This window comes from Myotis lucifugus, unplaced genomic scaffold (genome assembly GCF_000147115.1).
Source record: "Myotis lucifugus unplaced genomic scaffold, Myoluc2.0 scaffold_382, whole genome shotgun sequence".
NCBI lineage: Eukaryota > Metazoa > Chordata > Mammalia > Chiroptera > Vespertilionidae > Myotis > Myotis lucifugus.
This window is the reverse complement of record NW_005871430.1, coordinates 314,586-332,182: the sequence shown is the minus strand read 5'-3', so window position 1 is coordinate 332,182 and position 17,597 is coordinate 314,586. Positions and strand designations below refer to the sequence as shown.

General features: G+C 47.9%; 1 protein-coding gene across 1 annotated transcript; it reads left to right on the top strand.

The window, feature by feature from the left end:
- Nucleotides 1-322: 322 nt before the first annotated feature.
- TMEM218 (transmembrane protein 218) lies at nt 323-9,487 on the top strand. Its single transcript, XM_014467157.2, has 4 exons — nt 323-370; nt 4,687-4,796; nt 5,500-5,602; nt 9,254-9,487. The coding sequence occupies exons 1-4, from the start codon at nt 362-364 to the stop codon at nt 9,386-9,388; spliced, it is 357 nt and encodes a 118-aa protein (XP_014322643.1). The 5' UTR covers nt 323-361; the 3' UTR covers nt 9,389-9,487.
- The last annotated feature ends 8,110 nt before the right edge of the window (nt 9,488-17,597 follow it).

The window sequence follows — 17,597 nt, the reverse complement described above, 5'->3', positions numbered from 1 at the left end:
TACCTAGGGGATGGTGTGATTGACAGACAATGCGTGGTGGGGCGTGCGCGGAGCCTGGACTGCTTCTACCCAATCGAGCTTAAGGCGGGGGTCCCAGGACCGATTGGTCTCCAACCAATCGGAGGGAGTAACGGGGTGCGACGTGCCCGCCCACCACGCTGCCTGAAGCCACGGCGAGCGTAGGCAAATGAGGGGAAGCTGGGCGTTGAAAGAAGGGCGCTGATTAGCGAATCTGGCTCAGCCTGGATGAAAGCCCTTTTGTGATTCGTTAGGAGCAGACCAACGCTGAAACCAGTGGGACGGCCAGGTGTGGGAAGGAGGAGGGAGGAGGTGAAGAGTGGGGCCGCCTGCAGCGGAGAGGATGGCGGAGGTGAGAACGGCTGAGGCTGGAGCCTAGGGAGCTGGGCCGAGGAGGCTGGGCCAGAGGAGGCTGGAAGAGGCGGGGCGGGAGGCGGGGCGCTGACCTGGCCGCGAGTGGGAGGACGCTCCAACCTATTGAGCCACACGGGCCAGGGCTAGACCGGCTATTTTATTCCATCGCCAATCTACCTGTTTTAAATGCCACAGACATTCAGTAAATGGACTTCCCCTGGAACCCAGGTTGGCTAGACCATCAGTCCTCAAAAAAGGTTTGAAAAGGCCCCGGACATTAAGTGAAAACACTGTTGTTTTTACTATTTTAAATCAACGTTTACTCAATAATGTATCTATTCTAGTGTGGGAAATAATATATTATTCACATTAAAACACACTGAATTGCCGAGGTGAAGTGACTGCATGCTCACTCCTTCCCCGCAATAGCACTCTGTGCTCCATCCAGCCCTTCCGTTTCACGCTCAGTGAGGACATGTACGGCTTGGTTATAAAGTGTTGAGCTTCATTCTTCTAAGAGTTTGGGGATATTTATCTCATTACTTTAAAGCCAGACCATATACTGAACCCAGTATCTCACGAACTTCTAAGATTTTGTGCAGACTGATGGGCAGTATTTCTAACGATCGGCTTCCGTTACCATTTGCCCTGTATTCTAGGTGTTCGAGTTGGTCCGAGGCATACAGGTTTTTGTGTGTAATAGCCAAAACAGCAGCAAATTAAACTTAACTAGTATCTTGTTAAGGGTAGTACCAAGAGCTCAGTCAACCAAGCAGGAAACCTGCATCGTCTATTTTTTCTTAATTAAAAAAATTTTTTTTTCAATTAGAATTGACATTTCAACATTATTGTGTTAATTTCAGGTGTACAGCATAGTGTTAGACAGTCATATATCGTACTTTACAAATTGTTCCCCCTGATACTTCCAGTACCCAGTTGGCACCAGACCTAGTTATTACAATATTATTGACTATATTCCCTATGCCATACTTTACATCCCCATGACTCTTCTGTAAGTACCAATCTGTACTTCTCAATCCCTTCACGTTTTTCAGCCAGTAACCCAATTCCTCTCCACTCTGGCAACCATCAGTCTGTTCTTTGTATCGATGAGTCTGTTTCTATTTTGTGTTTGTTTGTTTTGTTCCTTAGATTCCACATATAAATGAAGTCATATGGTATTTGTCTTTCTCTAACTGACTTATTCACTTAGCATAATACTCTCCAGGTTCATCCATGCTGTTGCAAAAGGTAAGATTCCCTTCCTTTTTATAGCTGAGTAGTGTTCCATTGTACATAAGTACCACACTTTTTTATCCACTCATCTACTGATGGGCACTTGGGCTGTTTCCATAGCTTAACTATAGTAAATAATGCTGCAATGAACATAGGGTTGCATGTATTTTCGAATCAGTGTTTCAGGTTTCTTCCAATATATACCCAGGAGTGGAATCGTTGGGTCATAAGGCAGTTCCATTTTTACTTTTTTGAGAAACCTCCGTACTGTTTTCTTTCTTTTTTTTTTTTTATTCCTCACAAAGGATATTTTTTCCACTGATTTTTAGAGAGAGTGAAAGAGAGAGGAAAAGACAGAGTGAAACATCCAAATGAGAAAAACACATCGATTGGTTGCCTCTTGCACGAGCCCTGACCAGGTTCCGGGCTGGGGAGGAACCTGCAACCGAGGTACGTGACCTTGACCGGATTCAAACCCAGGACCCTTTGGCTTGCAGGCCAATGCTCTATCCACTGAGCCAAACTGGCTAGGGCTCATACTGTTTTCCATAGTGTCTGCACCAATCCTCGTTCCCACCAACAGTGCACCAGGGTTCCCTTTTCTCCACATCTTTGCTAACACTTGGTGTCCGTTGTTTTAGTGATGATAGCCATTCTTACAGGTGTGAGGCAATATCTCATTGTGGTTTTAATTTCCATTTCTCTGATGATTAGTGATATTGAGCATCTTTTCATATGTCTAAAGGTCCCCTGTATATCATCTCTGGAGAATTATCTATTCAGGTCCTTTGCCCATTTTTAATTGGATTATTTGTTTGTTTTTTGGTGTTGAGTTGCATGAGTTCTTTATAAATTTTGGATATCAACCCCTTATCAGATGTGTCATTGGCAAATATTTTTTCCCATTCAGTGGGTTGTCTTTTCATTTTGTTGATGTTTTCTTTTGCTGAGCAAAAAAAAAAAAAAAAAAACCTTGCCTCATTTCTGATGCCTTTGTCCTAGACCTAGACTCCTTTCCATCTCCACAGCTAAGACAGAGTTCTGGCCCTCAACATCTCTCAACTAGAGAACTGCAATAGTATCCCAACTGGTCACCAATCTCTGTTCTCTGATCTCAATTCATATGCACACTGCCTCTAGTTACCGCTTTAAAAATTAAAAAATTGTTGAAAATTATCAAAAATAGTATTACACTGGGTAGTATAACAAATACCTATGCCCTACCAACTAGATAAAGAAACATTGACATTTTGGCACGTCGGCTTAAGTTGTATATTTTAAAGAAATAAAACATCACAGATTTAGTTCAGATCCCTTTTGATCTATTCCCATTCCCCTTCCTCCCTCCCTTCCCAGAGGCAAACACTCTTCTGAAATTGTTATGCATTATCCGTGCCCATGTTTTTATACTTTTATAGTAAATAGTATATATCATAAACAATATATATTGCTATTGGGTTTTTTGTACATTTTAAAAATACAAGTATTATTATACTATGGGCTTCATTTTGCAGCTTGCTTTTGTCACTCAACATTATTTCTGAGATATATTTCTATCAATACAGATAGATCAAGTTTATTCATTTCGTGTTCAGTATGAGTATGTAATATTGCATCCATTCTCTTATTGATGGACATTTAGGTTTTTCCAGATGTTTTGGTGTGATAAACTAACATCCTTGCCCATGTCTCTTTGTGCGTGAGTTTTTCCAGAGCAGTGGTTCTCCAAAGGGGTGGTATGTCTCCTTGGTCATTTTGGAATGTGTGGGGGCCTATTTGAGTATTATTGTGACTTTGGGGGGTTACAGAGCAGGGCCCGAGCTGTTCGATATTCTGCGATGCACAGACAGCCCTCGCGGTGAAGAACTGTCCTGCATCCTGTACAGCTCTGGAGTGTCCCACAGGATACTCATGTATCATCGGAGCCTAAATCTAACTTTATTTTTTTGGACAAACATAATGTATTTTTTGGCAGAGTGGAACATAGTTAAAATTTCCAGGAATGCAACTCTAATGTAAATCAAGGGGAAATGATACTTATTTGTGGTTTGGAACTTTAACAGGAGTTGTTCATCACTCTAGAAAATTCACATAACTGAAGGCAGCCCAGCTCGTGGTATTTGAGCTGCCATCCAACGCACCTGCATCAGCCTGCATTTTGTACTTTTCCACTCATGGTGATTCTAAGTTTAGGTGCAAGCATCTGACTGCTGTACTTCATTACGTATTCTAGGGTAGTCAGCCCGAACATTTGTATATTTAAACATATGCTGTTTTATAATGAATTACTTTCCATTTAAAATTGGTTTCTGTGCATGATTTAAAGTAGAGATCTAATTTTATTATTTTCTGATTGGATAATCATCTGTCCCAGCACCACCTATGAAATCCACTGAATCCTAAAGCCAACTCTGTCCTGAACAAAGCTCTCATAAATGCCTGGATCTGGCTCTGGGTTCTCTATCTTGTTCTGCTGGTCCATGTGTCTTTATGCCACCATCACACTGTTTTAATTACCTTGGTTTTATAATGTGTCTTGTGGCAGTTGGTAACAAGAAAGGCAAGTTTCCATCCTAGTTCTTAAAATTGTTTTTGCTATTCTTGGGCTTTTGCTCTTCCATATGAATTTAGGATCGGTTTTCGAGTTCCACACACAAAAAATATTATTTTGAGATTTTTTTTTTGGTGAGAATGGCATTGAATTGATAGATTAAGGAAAATTAAGATCTATTCAAGTTGAACCATCCCAAATAGGAACATGGGTTATGTCTCTATTCGGGTCTGTTTTATTTTTCTATTCAGGTCTTTGAAAAAAAAATCTTTGAATAACATTTTATAAGTTTTGTTATAAAAATCTTGTACATCTTTTGTTGGACTTATTCCTACTTATACATATGTACATATGCATATCGACATCTTTTTATATTATGAGTTTGGACTTTTCTGTATTTGGCTGAGTGCTTTCATGTACCCCAGGAGTGCGCAGAAGGTGGGCGGGCTGGGGGCTGAGAGGACACCTGGTCCCGCCCTGGCCCAGGGCTGGGGTGAGTGCAGGTCTCAGGCTTCCTCTCCCCACAGGTGGCCGGCACTGTGCTCGGTGTGGGCACCGGCGTGTTCGTCTTAGCTCTGGTCTGGGTGCTGGCGCTGCTGCTGTGTGCGGTGTTGTCCAGAGCCTCCGGTGCAACCAGGTAAGGCGCTCTCTCCCCCTGGGAATCCACGGTAAAACAATGAGGAGCAAAATCGCCGGTGCTCATAACACATTTAGAATTCAGAAGATCCTTTCTGTAACTATTGGCACATTTTCACCTTCTGTCATAAGCACCAAGCATTGGGGTTGTGCATGTGTGAGTTTCTTCATTGTTCAGCCTGTGGCCGATGCTTGGTCCAGTCCCTAAGCTCTAGGCCTGGGCCCAGGGACCCTGATAATGACCGGCTCTCCATCAGGCACCAGCCTCAGGATAGAGGCCATGAGCTGACACAACAACACTGTAGCTTTGTGCTCCCTGGCCACTGCCGGGGGTAAAGCAGCGAGTCACATACTTTACTCAAGTATTCTGCTCTCAAAGCAAACACGGACACTGGGGTGAGGGAGGGGCCACTTTGGTTTTTTGTGATTATGACTCTGCGGAGGCAAAAAGGAAAACTCGCAATTCCCATTCTTGGAAGCTTGGAATGACGGAATGAACAGGAACGCGTCCAGCTGGTACTGCCATGGAAGAAGGGCTTTGGGATGAAAACATTTCTAAATTTACAGGCAGCGTGGACAGCCGGTCCCTGGGCTTTGTTAATGGGCTGAAACATAGAAGACTGGCCCCAGGGAAGAGCCCATCGGGCCCGACTGACAGAGAGGAAACCATAAGCAGTGCTGTAACGCTTGCCCTTTGACCCCAGGTTCTCCGTGGTTTTGGTATTCCTCGGTGCTCTGCTCATCACGGCAGTCCTGTTGCTCTTCCCCCGCGCCAGTGAGACCCCAGCCCCAGAGGTGGAGATGAAGGTAAGACGGTCGCTTTTATTTTGCCTCTCAAGTTGTAACTCTTGTTCCTCTTGGCCTGGGCCTCACTCCTGCCCTGTGGCGTTCCCTGATGTCCGGTGGGCTAAGCTGTGTTAGGAGATTTTTTTTTTTAATATATTTCATTGATTTTTCACAGAGAGGAAGGGAGAGGGATAGAGAGTTAGAAACATCGATGAGTGAGAAACATCGATCAGCTGCCTCCTGCACACCTCCCACTGGGGATGTGCCCACAACCCAGGTACATGCCCCTGACCGGAATCGAACCTGGGACCCCTCAGTCTGCAGGCCGACGCTCTATCCACTGAGCCACACCGGTCAGGGCTAGGAGATTTGTAAAGTTCAAGTGAGAATGAGGAAAGCTCGGGGGAGGTTTAGCTTCCCCGCCCTTCACCCAGGAATAGAATCATGTTCAGAGTCCCCATCCAGATGAATGAGCACCGTCTGAAACCCACCTCCTGCTGTGGGGCAGGGAGAGGAAAAGTGAGTTAAGAATAGGAATAGACCTGCTCCTGACATCACAGTGTTCCTTCCAGGTGGCCTGGGCTCAGAAACTCGGATCCTGGGCCTGACCTTCTGCCGTGCCCCCAAGGTGCTGAGCGGCACGCTTTTCTGCCTCCTTGTGTTTGAATTTTTCCATTTCTGACGTGAAGAATACACCTTTCATAGAGAAGAGTAGTGAGGAAGCCGTTCCAATAGATGAGCTCACCACTCAGTCTTCTGGGCGTTCCTTTGGTCCTCATTCCTGGAACCGCACCTGCCCGCACCACCTCTCAGTGGATTTCACATCTTTCTCATAGCCCATCCCTGGACACTCTCCTCCTTCTGGTTCATTCCTGGTTGGGGCCCTGGCTTCTTCCTGCACAGCTGCTCTCAGACCCCTGCCATCTTAATGGTATTGACTTCTTATGTCCCTTTATTCCTTCTGTCAGCTTCTTTCAACCTCCACTGTAACTTCTTAAGCAGGATGGTGAAAATAGCTAACATTTTTAAGGGATTACTGTGTGCAAGGTCCTGTAATAAGCACATTGTTTGCATGATCTCATTTAAACCTCTAGATCAGTGGTTCTCAACCTTCCTAATGCCGCGACCCTTTAAAACAGTTCCTCATGTTGTGGTGAACCCCAATTTCATTGTTAAAAATTGAACATAATTAAAGCATAGTGATTAATCACAAAAACAATATGTAGTTATATATGTGTTTTCCGATGGTCTTAGGCGACCCCTGTGAAAGGGTCGTTCGACCCCCAAAGGGGTCACAACCCACAGGTTGAGAACCGCTGCAAATGACCCGAATTAGCATGAAGTAGGTACTGTTATTATCCCCATTTTATAGGTAAGGACACTGAGGCTGTACGAGGTAAAAGTACTGGCCCAAGGTCAGACATATATAGAAGGAGTGAGAGCAAGGATTGAAGCTGAGCTCTGTCTTCAAAACTTTCATTGTTGGGGACTCAAGGCTATTAGGGGCCATCACAGGGAGTTCATAAGTAACTATTTTGATACTTTACAACAGGACACAAAATTATAGCATTCTGAACCAAAATTGGCACATATTTCCAACTCTACCTAGGGCTAATCATGGCAAAAGGGGGGAGAATTGTTCTGAAAACTCCCAGGAAATAATACCACACAATTTAAGGAATTTTTTCCATCCGTGCTAGGTTCTTTGGTCAGCGTTTCAAACCACTCTGCTGGTGTGAGTACCGTGTGTGAGCTGCCGTAGCTCCCACCTCGGGTTCCCTGACTTAAAGGGGAGCGCGACGAAGGCTGCTGATTTCTGGACGGCTGCAGATACCAATGTTGGGAGAGGGCACAGAGCAAACACTGTTCACAGTCAGTCCCTCTGTCCTGTCATGTGACCTGCAGACCCGGGAGAGGAGCGCGGGGTTTGAGCAGAAGATGTTCGTCAGCATGGCCAGCGGACTGGAGTTCTCATTTTCGGGCTCTGAGAACCGGTCCGGCAGCAGCCTGGCTCAATACCTATCAATAATACATGGCCTGGGCCTTCTCCACCCAAGGCCTGCTAATTGGCTAATTAAAAAGTGAAACGTGTCGAACGAGCAAACATGTAGCCCGAGGGAGACTTGTTCATACTGGAGCCAAGGTCAAAGTTGTGTTAAAGCTGTTTGATCAGACTGACCTTTGTTCTGCGTTGGCTGTGGGGGTGTCTCTGGAGCAGCCCTTGCTTCGTGGTGTCTTTGGGTCTCAGCGATCGCAGCAGTATTCGGACTTGACAGGTGCTTGGTGGGTGGCCCCTGTACTGTCACTGTCCGGCGGCTGCTGTAACAAATGACCACAAACTCAGTGGCTTTCAACACAAATGTGTTATCTTAAAAGTGAGCCAGAAGTTCAAAATCGGTCTCACTGGGGTAACGCCAAGGGGTTGGGAGGGCTGATTCCCTCTCTACAGGTTCTCGGAAAGACTGTTTTTTGGCCCTTTCCAGCTTCGGGGGGTCACCCTTGGCCAGGGGTCTTTCGCTCCCTCTTCAGAGTCAGGAAGGTAACACCTCTCGGACTTGGCTTCCCTCCTGTACTTTTGCGGACCCTGTGATTACACTGGGCCCGCCTGTCAGCCAGGCTAACCTGTCTATTTTAAGGTGAGCTAATTAGCAAGCTTAGTTCCTCTTACAACCTTAATTCTGCTTTGCCATGTAACCTAACACATCCCCAATTTTTGAAAATTAAGCTGGGGGCATTCTTGCAGTGTTGTTCTGTGTACCCCAGTCACCTTTTAAATATTTGGGATTCTCTATGAGGTACTGGCTTCTCAAAGCTTCTGGAATCTGTGAAGTCACCCAGTCTCTTGGTTTGTGTAGCTGTTCCATTAGGGCTATAGATTAAATTTCTTTTTTCCTGCCCAAACTTAAGCACCACCATTTGGATCTGGAGAGAGTAGAGCGCTGGCAACGGACAGGAGACCAGTGGGTAGAGCTAACGCTAATTATAGGTTTTTGTCAGCGAAGACTAACAGCTTTGGGGCCTCAAGTATGACTGGTTGCCAAGCAGCCACCTGTATGATTGGGGCACATGATCTACCTATCCTCTTAGTGCTTTAGTATCTCAGGTAAATGGCCATTCTCCCTAACCCTGGGAATGCTGGGTATGAATGTTAGGGTTCAGAACTCTTCAGATGAACATTTTAAAGAGCCACCTTTTCACTTTGAAGATGAACCCTCCACAGTTGGCAATGGGTTATTTTGGCGTTAGGATTTGGGGTACGTGGGACTTATTATGCTGTCACATTTTTATGCATGTTTAAAATTCTCTCTAATAAAAAGTTAACAAAAAGGAGCCTTTCTAAGACCAAGCAAGCTTTTCACAAATGCTTTCAGATCCCATAACATATGATTCCAGAACATAAAGAACTTGTCCGGGGTCTTCACCGTGTTTACAGATCTCCTAAATGGAGCCATTTGTTTCCTGTACTTCATTCATTCTTTCCTTATCTTGCACTTCCGGCTCAGGGCGTTAAGAAAATGTTCTTTCTTGACCAATTACAGAGGAGACCCAGGGCAGGAGGTTACTGGAAGTCACACATACGAACAGACTCTGGGCCCAGTCACCAGCGATTTCCGACGAGCACAGCTGGGTGCTGAAGGGACAGTAACTTCCTTTGTGATGTTTCTTTCTCAGATCGTGGATGCCTTCTTCATTGGTCGCTACGTCCTGCTGGCTTGCCTCACTGCTGTCTTCCTCGGAGCTCTCTTCTTGGTTCTAACTCATCACATCCTGGAGCCAGTCTATGCCAAACCACTGAGGTCCTACTGAGCACTGTTCACGAAAACCAAGACCCCGTCCTCTCCCTCACTTGGATGTTACTCATGAGCAAAAGGGTACTAGTTGGAGCCTTGTTTTTTTGTGGGTTTTTTTTGTGTTTTTTTAAAATATATTTTATTAATTTTTTACAGAGAGGAAGGGAGAGGGATAGAGTTAGAAACATCAATGAGAGAGAAACATCGATCTGTTGCCTCCTGCACACCCCCTACTGGGGATGTGCTTGCAACCAAGGTACCTGCCCTTGACCGGAATCGAACCTGGGACTCTTCAGTCCGCAGGCCGACGCTCTATCCACTGAGCCAAGCCAGTTAGGGCTGGAGCCTTGTTTTGATAGCCTTCGTGCCTTAAGATCAGGGGAAATCCATTCATTGCTAAGACAGATCCCTTGAGTCCTGGCTTCCAGACGCGGGGCTGCTGGTTGAGCATCGACCTACGAGCTGGAAGGTCACGGTTTGATTCCCGGCGTGCACGAGGTGGCCAATCAGTGATTCTCTCTCATTCATGTTTCTATCTCTCCCTCTCCCTTCCTCTCTGAAATCAATAAAAATATATATTTTTTTAAAAAATTGTCTCTTTGGAGGTAGATTCTGACCAGCTTGAGAGGGATGTTGCACTCTTCCTAACACCTGTACCCAGGTTTCCCATCTGTTCTGTAAGGGAAATAGTAACTGATCCGCTTAGAGGAGATTTTCAACCAGGACGGCAGTAAGGGGATTTCAGGAAAAGGCGCGCTTGGCTCCTGCTGTCCAGTAAGTGAGAGAATTTGGTCCTTTTCATAACGCACACAGTCCTTAGACGTAAGCTTGGGGTCATGTGGGAAGGAAAGGCACCCAGCGTTCAAAAGGTGACTTTACTGTGATGAGTTGGAAAACTACTCAGGTGTTGTTATTGGCCACTCTGTGTGTGTCCGGCCACAGAACTCCCCGGCAACGGTGTCACTTCCCTCCGCTCTAAGAGAGCCCCCACACCAACCCAGGACTGGCTCTCGCTGCAAACTCACCACAGCTCCCCGCATCTAGTATTGGTGCATTTCGGGTTTACGTGGGGGATTAGTGAAAGGGTGTGGAAGTGTTGCGTGCTTGTCTTGCTGCTAGGTATCTCTGGATTCTCTTTCTTCCAGGACTTGGTGGCCTTGGTGTGCCTTATTTAATCACCAGTGAGTCCATTTGGGGTTATTGTCATTTGTTTCATCTTGGTAGCCCTTTCTCCGAAGCTGGTGAGGGATGTGTTCCCAGAATCAGATATAACTTCATACCTGTGTCAGATCCTAGGCCAAGTGGAATGTGTCACTAAATAGAGGGACACTGGCTGGCACCACTTTGAGTCTCATCCTGACTCCCTAGAGCCATTTGAAGAAGAATATCCCAGCTTAAAGAATCAGAAAACACATTGTTAAGAGAATGTTGACTGGGTACATGCTATACGCCAGCAGTACACTAGTTCCTTTGAAATGGAATTTACTTAATTTTTCCAACAATCTATTATCGCCCCCAATTTAAAGTAGCAAAAATAAAGGCGTAAAGAGATTAAGTAACGTGCCCAACTTCACTTAGTGCCAGGGTGCACGCAGGTGTGCTACCCCCCACCCCCACTCCCACCCCACCCCCACCCCCCTCCAGGCCCATCTTGGACTGAAAACAGCTGAGCTCTGTGGACTTGGACTGAGAGGAGGCAGTCAGGGCCACTCCTCTGCCTTCCCTCCCGCATCCTGTTGTCACCCAGCCCTGCCACCCAGCGGGGGTTCAGCTCCAAACTAAGAGTGGAGAGAACTGGTGACTTTGTGGGTCATGGGCTGGTGAGGACCAGGCGCAGTATCCCTGCCCTTGACCTGTCTCTATCGTATTCAGCTTGAAAAAACTTTGCAGATATAGTTTGGCCACTGAATGTTTCAAAGGAAATGGTTTCCTTCTGGCCTAGAATCCTTAGGTAAGAAAGGAAACAAACATCTCTTTCCCCCTCTCCCACCCCCCCACACACACCCCAGCAGATTGAAGGGAAACGGAGGATGTGGATGTGAAATGTTGAGGGGAGTGGGGCCGGGTGGCTCCTTCGGACATCCCACCGAAGCCGGCAGTTCCTGGCGAGTCCGTGCGGAGTTGCTGAGCCGGCCCAGGGACTCCCAACAGCACAGGCTGCCTCTTGGCACCTTCTCCCGAGAGACTTGCTGAAAACGCACGTCTGGGAAAACGTGTAGGTTTCCGTCTTTCTTATTCCCCAGCAAAGTTGTCCGACCTTTAGATCAATGGGTAACGGTTACGACGTTTTGGGTGACTACTTCTGTGGAGAAAAATGTGTGAAGGTTGGAAATTGACTTCCTTCCCGTCCAGTTGTTGTTATTTTCACAGATGTAAATGGCAGGCTGTGTGTGAAGGGCAAAAATCATACTTGGAACCAAGTATTTTTTTTTTTTTTTTTTAGCTCAGCCTGCCTTCTAGAGATCCTGTCCATAGCTACCGGCCACAGTGAAATGAAGGACAGATTACTTCCCACCTTCATACGCAAAGCAGTCGTATCAACCACCTCCCAAAACTGCACAGGGTTGGGATAAGAAGTAAAAGGCTGGGAGGGCGCAGAATGAATTTCATGGAGAGGTCTACGTGGGCACCCTACCGCCAGTGTCTGATAGGGCACCGCTTGTGCATATGGCCTCCCTGGAGGTCGTCCCTTAGATAAAGCAGGGATTATCTTTATATATATTATTGATTTTTTACAGAGAGGAAGGGAGAGGGATAGAGAGTTAGAAACATCGATGAGAGAGAAACATCGATCAGCGGCCTCCTGCACACTCCCCACTGGGGATGTGCCCACAACCAAGGTACATGCCCTTGACCGGAATCGAACCTGGGACACTTCAGTCTGCAGGCCGACGCTCTATCCACTGAGCCAAATCGGTTAGGGCGTGCAGGGGTTATCTTAATGTCCCTGGTCACCATGTTTTGATCAACAGCCATGGAGCAGGTGTTGCCATACCACTTCCTACCCAGTCGGATCCCATGGCAAAGAGACTGTGGTGATCCCTACTGTTTGTAAGGTGGAGGAGGAGAGACAATCAGGGCTTCTGTGTAAGAGAACAGGCTATATTCATAGCCTTTTACAATTATGTCCAGACAGAAGCTAAGTTAGTGGGGCACCTCCTTTCCCCCCCACCGTGCAGACATGTGTCCTCTCCACTAGGCGGCGCTGTGTGTTGTGTTTTAGAAATCTCAAGCCAGTAAAAAGCCCCAGGTAATTTCTTGACAAGTTCCTTACATGTCTCATAAAAATGAAAATAAAGCTAACATTCTCTACTGATGCCCGATATCAGATATTTAATTTTAAAAGTCATCAAAATCATTGTACCGATGTTCAGTTACTAGGGTCTGCATAGCTACCCAGGCCTGCTGCACACACTCCCATTGCTCTGCATTCAACACTTCGCATAGCTGTTGGGTATATAGCATCTGTCCTGGTAGAGTGAGCCAATCTGAGAACTGGGCTCGGAGGCATCTAGACAGTCTTCCTAATTCTGTCCCGGGAGGAAGGCACCCAAATTACTTTTAAATATTTTTTATTCTAACATAAAGTCCTTCATTTCTCGTTGCGTTCTCTAAGACAAACTTTTTTTTTTTAAATAAACTATGTCATGGCTGTTGGAGTTGAAGTGTTTCTGTTTTACTTTGACTTTAATTCAATGTGTAAAGAAACCTGCTGCAATTTGACGTGAGAGACAGAGAGATAGAGAGACAGAGAGGCAGAGAGATACGGCTGGTCAGTAGAGGGGCTAAAACTGGACGCCAGGATCCCCCATACCTCGTTTCTCAGATAGTTTAAAGATCGCTTTTGGGTTTCAAACGCCTTATTTTTCCATTGGTTAATACTGTTTCTTAGCTATGTGTACCCACCGTTTCCCTAATCCATATCCCAAAAATGATAAAAGTTTCATTACAGAATTCCTAAGCATTTAATCATAACTTCTTGGCCTAAACCTTTAAGGATGTGGCTGTTGTTACTTACAGAGGAGCAAGTTTCCAGATGTGGGAACCAGAACCACATGGGAGTGAATTTTTTTAAAAAATGCTGATTATCCTCTCATGGGCATAAAACCCAGGTTTGGAAGGGGTCCTATAGTTCATGGAGTTCAATCCCTGATCCCTATTTCCATCCCAGTATTTGGGAATATTCCGTTTTTCACATGCAGAAGTCACAGTTTGTATTATGCTTAGCAAACATGTGCTAGACATTTCTCTAAGTGCTTTGTAAGTATTCTGTAACCTTCATAGCAACCCTATGACGTAGGCACTCTTCATGTCCCCATTTCACAGATGGGGAGCAGGCCCAGCGTGGGGAGGTGCTCTGCTCAAGGCCACTTAGCAAGGGGTTAAGTAGGAGGCAGGCAGTTTGGCTCCAGCCAAGCTCTTCACATCTACAGACGACTTACTCAATGAAAACAAAGAGAAAGGAGGGGCCAAGGTCAAGAGATGCAAATCCCGTTGACAGAAATACCGAGGAGAAGCCACTGAGCCTAGTGGAAAATCTAGAACCTTAGAGATTGGCCAGGAATCCAGGCAGAGCCGCTAAACACCACGTGGGGCCTCAGAGACAAGTTCACTGATCACATGGGTTTGGGGAAGGTCTTTGCTCTGTTAGATGTTGACTTCCTTCTTGCTTAGCGATACACATGGGCAGCTCCTAGGCTGAGCTGTCAGAAGGACTTGCACAGCAATCTCTCTCTAAGGCGCTGTCCACCCTGCAAAATTATACTTGTTTGTTTTCAGAGATGCCAATGGGAGAATCAAAGCCACAAGCCATGAATGTGCTTGTTTCTTCATCTCTTGTCTCCAGCAGATCATGGTAGCTCCAGGGAAGAAGAAATGTTTCCAAATCCCCACCCCAACACGCACCCTTGCCTCAGTTTCCTGGGTCTAAGAAATGACAGCAGGGCAGGGATCAAAACCAGTGCCCAACACCATGGACAGAAGGATAAAGTTCCTTTTCCTGGTTTTCATCATCCTGTCAGGTATCGTAAGAATGTGCAATGCACACAGCCCCGTTCCTGCTGTCAGAGAACGCGGAGGAGTGACACGTGGCACGTATGTGGTACCTACATACCGCCTGGACACCCCTCCACTGTTTTTCATCTTTGGGGACTTCTTCGGTTTTCCTGTCTTCAAACTGATATTGCCCTCGTTTTACACAAAGAACACGTCATAGTTTCCGATTGCTGCTGGAACCGATTTCAACAACCTTCGTGGTTCAGAACAATACAGATTTATGCTCTTACAGCTCTGGAGGCCAGAAATCTGGGTTCCACGAGGCTAAAATAAAAATTTCGGAGGCCTTAGGGGTGAATCCGCTTCCTTGCCTTTTCTAGCTTCTGGAGGCTGCCCGCATTCCTCCTCCGATGCGTCCTTCCGGTTTCTTCCAAAGCCAGCGTCTTCTTATCTGACATGGGACACTTGCTTCGCTCTTTGGTTTCTAAGGAGCCCGTGTGATTACCTTGGGCCCCGCCCTGAAAACCCAGGGTGGCCGCCCCACCTCACAGTCCTCCCTCACATCTGCAGTGTCATTTGCCGCCTAAGACAATGGGTTCACTGGTTCTGGGAGTTAGGGTATGACCGCTTTGGGGAGGGGCACCGCTCTGCCTCCCACTAATACGTGACCCCATCCTCCTTTTCCAAGGGGTGCCTCCTTCCACCCTCCACCTTCCAGCCTCTCCCAAGCCCACCCCTCGTTATACAAAGTTCACCCCTTTATCCCCAGGATCGCTCTCCAGTCCTGGCAGTTCCCACTCCCACACTCTGGGCATGTGAAGAATTTCCTTCCCCCAACTTCAGTCTCAGTGGCAGCCTCCGCGAGCTTGCATCTACCCAGGGCGTCTTTCTTCCCTTTCCTTTCCTTTCCATTGCCGCCTCCCTCCCCTGCCCCCTGCCAGCCCGGCCTCCCAGTGGATCGCTAAAGGAGAAATGCGAAGAGTTATTGCTTTTTAATTACAAGTGCTATTGTAACATCTATAAGGAAGAACACTTTAAGCTTAATTGAGACCAAATGTGAAGTTAAATTAAATGAATAACTAATTAATGTAACGCTCCTGCATTAGCCCCCAGTGAATGCTGAGGCCCAGGGAGAAGGCGGGGACCAGGCCTCTGGGAACAGCCAGCGCCCAGGGCGGAGGTGGGGCTGGGACCCGGGAGACAGTGCGGAAGGCCAGGTCCCGGGTGTTTCCCCAAACGCCCACCTCCAGCCCGAGTGGCCGGGCCCCGAGTTCCCACGCTGGCCTCTCCCTGGTGCCACCCTTACCTGCTGGCAGGAGCGGGTGTACCCTGTCATGTCCCAGCCCCGCCTCGCCCGTGGGGCCTGGTAAGCATCACCTTCACTGCCTCCCTCTTCTGCTCCCCCCACGACCTTAGCCACCTGGCAGCCCCCGTCCCACCATTCCTCCTCCCCGTGCCTTTCACACCTGTTCCTGCGCTGCCACGGGACCACCTCCCGCCAGCCCCTCCCTTCAGGGCTGGGCTCACCGGGAGGCCCTACGATCTCGTGTTTTCTCTCGTGCTGTGTCGTTTGTAAGCATGTTCCCACTCCTGTCTCAGCCCCTCACCAGACCAGCTCTTCGGGGGCGGGCAGTGTCTTATACCCATTTGTCTCCCTTCACACCTGCGCTCTGAGGGTAGGTAATGTTGTTACTATTTTCTAGATGACGAAACAGGCCGAAAGCGAGTGAGGCTGGGGGAGAGAAGACCTCAAAAGTGCCAGAGAGGAGCAAGATCCCCCCCCCCCTTACCCTGACCCGTGGGCAGCGGCAGCAGAAAGCAAGCTGGCATTGGGCGAGTGAAGAAACCTCTGCTCCTTGGTCCCCCCTGAGGGATAGACGGAGCCCAGGCTCACGCTGGTCTCTACCACGGGGTGAGGGCGCCACCTAGCGGCCCCTGAGGGATGATGGCAGGTAAATCTTTATAGCATCCACTCAGTCCTCCTGCTTTCAAAGCCAGAGTAAGACCCATGTGTATGTCTCCACTGGGGCGGGTACTATTTCACAATGAGAAGTTGCATCCGGCTAATGCACTGGCCCCGTGTCCCAGCCGAGGCAATGGTGGTGTCTTACGTGGGGCTTTAAGCTCCCGGCCTGCCCCACCGGTCATCAACGTTGTCATGAGGGTCTCCTCTGGGAATGGCCATTGTGACCAGCCCAGCACACAACCTGGAGGCCCCAGGACACTGTCCCCAGAGCCCACGGGAGCCCTCGCACCTGCACAGCCAGCACACGAAGCCTGTATTGGTGCTGAGAGGCGGCTTCGGGGGTCAGACAGAACGCCGCAAGCTAGCCTGGCCTGGCGCATGCCGGGCCTTGAGGGGGCAGAACAGGTCCACCCGGAACCCCAGGGCAGAAAAGGCCACGGCCGAGAGCTGCAGGCAGCTGCACAGGTGACGGCTCCTGAGTGGCCCAGACTTGTCACCCTGGTCCCTGTGCGCAGGTGCAAGTCCTTTTCCTGTGTCCGCTCTCTACTCCGTTCCCAGAATAGAGCAGCATCCAGGGAGCACTCAATAACCACTGACACTTCTTTATCAAAACACTGGCATTTTAATCAAAACACACACTGGGCCCGGCCGGTGTGGCTCAGTGGTTGAGCGTCCATCTGTGAACCAGGAGGTCGTAATTCGATTCCCAGTCAGGGCACATGCCCGGGTTTCGGGCTTGAACCCCAGTCCAGGGGGCATATGCAGGAGGCAGCCAATCGATGATTCTCTCTCATCATTGATGTTTCCATCTCTCTCTCCCTCCCCTTTCCTCTCTGAAGTCAATAAAAATATATATAAAAAATCAACACATACACACGGTTATTTTCAGTCCTGGCTCCCACTCCCCACAGCACTGCCCTGAAGTGTGGTCTCTACTCGAGACATAGAAGCTGGGACAAGGGTGAGGCAAAGGAGGCCCAAGAATGACGCCTTCGGCACCTCCCCCTAGTCCTGACCCTGGATCCAGCAACGGTGTTTTACCCCAGATGGGTCAGGAGTTAGGAACAGGTTCAAATGGCGATAAATGGCTTGTGAACAAAGGGACGAAGAGAGGCTGGGCTGCCCTGAAGCCGGGTCAGAATCCCATCTGTAGGTACAAGCTGACCACAGAGGTCCAATGCTACACAGGAAGGAGAGACGTGCCTTTTCCCGCCTTGGCCCTGGGCAGCCTTGGCCTCGGTCCTGGGATCTGAACCAGCAGGAA